The sequence below is a fragment of the Gracilinanus agilis genome, chromosome 1 (genome assembly GCF_016433145.1).
Source record: "Gracilinanus agilis isolate LMUSP501 chromosome 1, AgileGrace, whole genome shotgun sequence".
In the NCBI taxonomy this organism is placed as follows: Eukaryota; Metazoa; Chordata; class Mammalia; order Didelphimorphia; family Didelphidae; genus Gracilinanus; species Gracilinanus agilis.
The window spans coordinates 228,557,025-228,559,513 of NC_058130.1; the positions used below are offsets into that span (position 1 = coordinate 228,557,025).

Consider the following 2,489-nt stretch of genomic DNA (forward strand, 5'->3'; position numbering starts at 1 on the left):
GAAAGAACAGGAGAGAGAGAGAGAGAGAGAGAGAGAGAGAGAGAGAGAGAGAGAGAGAGAGAGAGAGAGAGAGAGAGAGAAATTGTAATCACATCATCTCGTTAGCGTGGGGTCTTTAGAGCTGTACCTGGCTCAGTGCAGTTGGGTGCAGTCTCTCACACCTCTGTGAGGCCTAAAGAAGGGTGTGTCTGTCTTTCTTTCCCCCCACCCCAGGCTGCACGCTCTATAAACAGTTCATGCTCTGACCCTCGGGAGCCGCCCTAGTCTCGATCCGCCCTCAATGATGCCCAGCTGCAGGGAAGCCAACTCACTTACCCGGGGCGCCCAGGGCGCGGCTGGCTGGGCGCAACAGCTGCACCAGCAACAGCTGGAGGAGGAGGAGAAGGCGGCCCTGCTGCCCCTGAAGCATGGGAACTGGGCCATTACTGCAGACGCCTCTCCAGGGGTCCCTGCCCTCCCGGACCATATCGTTGGGTCCCCTATTCTTGGTTTAGCAAAGCCTTTTTGTGGGGAAACACGGGGCCCTATGTATCTCACCCGAACTGGGGACTGGGCTTCTCCTGAGCCGTTTGATAAACCCTCCTCCGCCCCCCGGGGAGGGGTAGCCCAGGCTTGTGGCAGTTTCCGGACTGGGGAGGGTGTAGGTTGTGAGATGCAGGGCGGGGTAGGTGGAGAAAGAGGGGAAGAAAGGACGCCCCTCACCCACTCTTTGGGGAGCTTTTGCTCCCTTGGTACTCCCTTCTATTCAAAAATATGTTTTGTGAGCCTTCCTATTGCCAGACTTCTTTGAAATCCAGGCTTCTTAGCCCCTCGCCTCTCCCCTTCTAGTCTGCAAGCACCCTCTTTCTCATACATTAATGTCTGCACACATATAATACATTTGTCTCCCTTTTCCCCTGAGACTGACATTTCCTCTTTCAAAACCATAAGGTTCTCCTGACCCCTCCTCCCTCTTGGTCCAGTTCCAGGCCAGCATGAGTGGTGGCCCTGATAAGGGCTAAATTTGCTCTCCTACTTAAAAAAAATATATTGCTGTCAAGGAAAGGTTAAAAATAAACCATTCCTTACTGTTTTGTGGCACTGTCCAAAAAAAGAGAAACAGAAGCTGCATTATATATTTTGTTTCAAAAATGATAGCTGCCATGGAATCATAATAGCTAAGCTTGGCCTCCCAAGACCAATTAGAAAAATCCAACTCCCTCCCCACTTTGCACCTATGGGGAGACTAGAGGAGGGAAATGTTACATAGGGTGCCAGACACAATTGTTACTTTTGCTGACATGCTTTTTTTTCCCCTTAATTTTAAATTTTTCTTATAAGGGATAGCTCACTGTTGGGAGAGAGGGAGAGAGGAAAAGATATATTCAGAAATTAAGATGTGGTAAATATAAAATGGCAATGAAAATAAGGCTTTGGTTTTTGGTTTTTGACAGCTTACTGTGACCTTGAGGAAATTACTTTGTTTATTGGGGCCTAAGTTATCCCATCCCTAAAATAAGAAGTATCAGAAAAGATGGTTTCCAAGGTCTGTCCCAAAGCTAAAACCCATGATCCTATGGGTGAATCTCACCAAAAAAAAAAAAAAAAAAAAACTAGTCCTGAAGAGGTGAGTGGCATGTGATTTTTTTTTTTTTGCAGTATTTACACTTTAGTTCACAGATATAGAATATTTTATGGTTCCCAAGTTCCATCTCATTTGATCATCACTTCACAACCCCCAAAAAAGGGTTGGGGAAGAGGAGAGATGATTTTTCTGAGGGCTCTTTTCTAGGTTTTATGAATGAAAAACTTGAGGCTTAAAGAAATTAAATGATTTACCACCCAAAAATCACACATTAATGCTTTATTTCAGTTCAAAGCTTTCTCCCCTGTATCAAGCTTCTTCCAGAATGAGCTCTCTGCAATTTTTTAGCTTTTTTTTTTTTTTTTAACAATTTGCTAATGTGCAAATGGCATTTATGAAAAGCATTCTGAAAATCTCCAACTCTACTGGGGACATTTTAACCTCTCTGGGGCAAATAAAGAACGAATAATGAAGACTTAAACATCATAGAAGGGACACAGGGGATAGAGAGCCAGGCCTTGGAGACAAGTGGTCCCAAGATCAAATTTGACCTTAGATCATTCCTAACTGTGTGACAACAACTTAATCCCAACTGCCATAAGAGTGTGTTCAACAGAAACCATCTAACAACCAACCATAGATGGTTTCTGTTGAACACCCTCTTAGGGCATATTTTTGAATGGAATTGGAAAGTAGATCGCAGGTCATATAGCCAGTCTAGCACCTGTGAGCACTTACTAAATATTACACAATAACAATGATGATGATACAGAAGAAAAGTTTAGGATTCAACAAAACTGGTGTAGAAACATTTCAGACATTTTTCTGAAAATAATTTTACAGATGAAGAGACTTCTGAAGTCCAGAGAGATCAAGTGTCTTACCCAGAATTAGACAGCTAGTAAATTCTTCAAGTAGGATCTGA

At 43.8% G+C, this 2,489-nt stretch overlaps 1 protein-coding gene across 1 annotated transcript in view; it reads right to left on the reverse strand.

The window, feature by feature from the left end:
- Positions 1 to 466, reverse strand: part of SUSD1 (sushi domain containing 1) — a 312,394-nt gene extending 311,928 nt beyond the window's left edge. Inside the window, exon 1 of the mRNA XM_044679157.1 lies at positions 316 to 466. Coding sequence (XP_044535092.1) covers positions 316 to 466 — 151 coding nt within the window. The remainder of the gene's footprint in view (positions 1 to 315) is intronic.
- Positions 467 to 2,489: the final 2,023 nt, after the last annotated feature.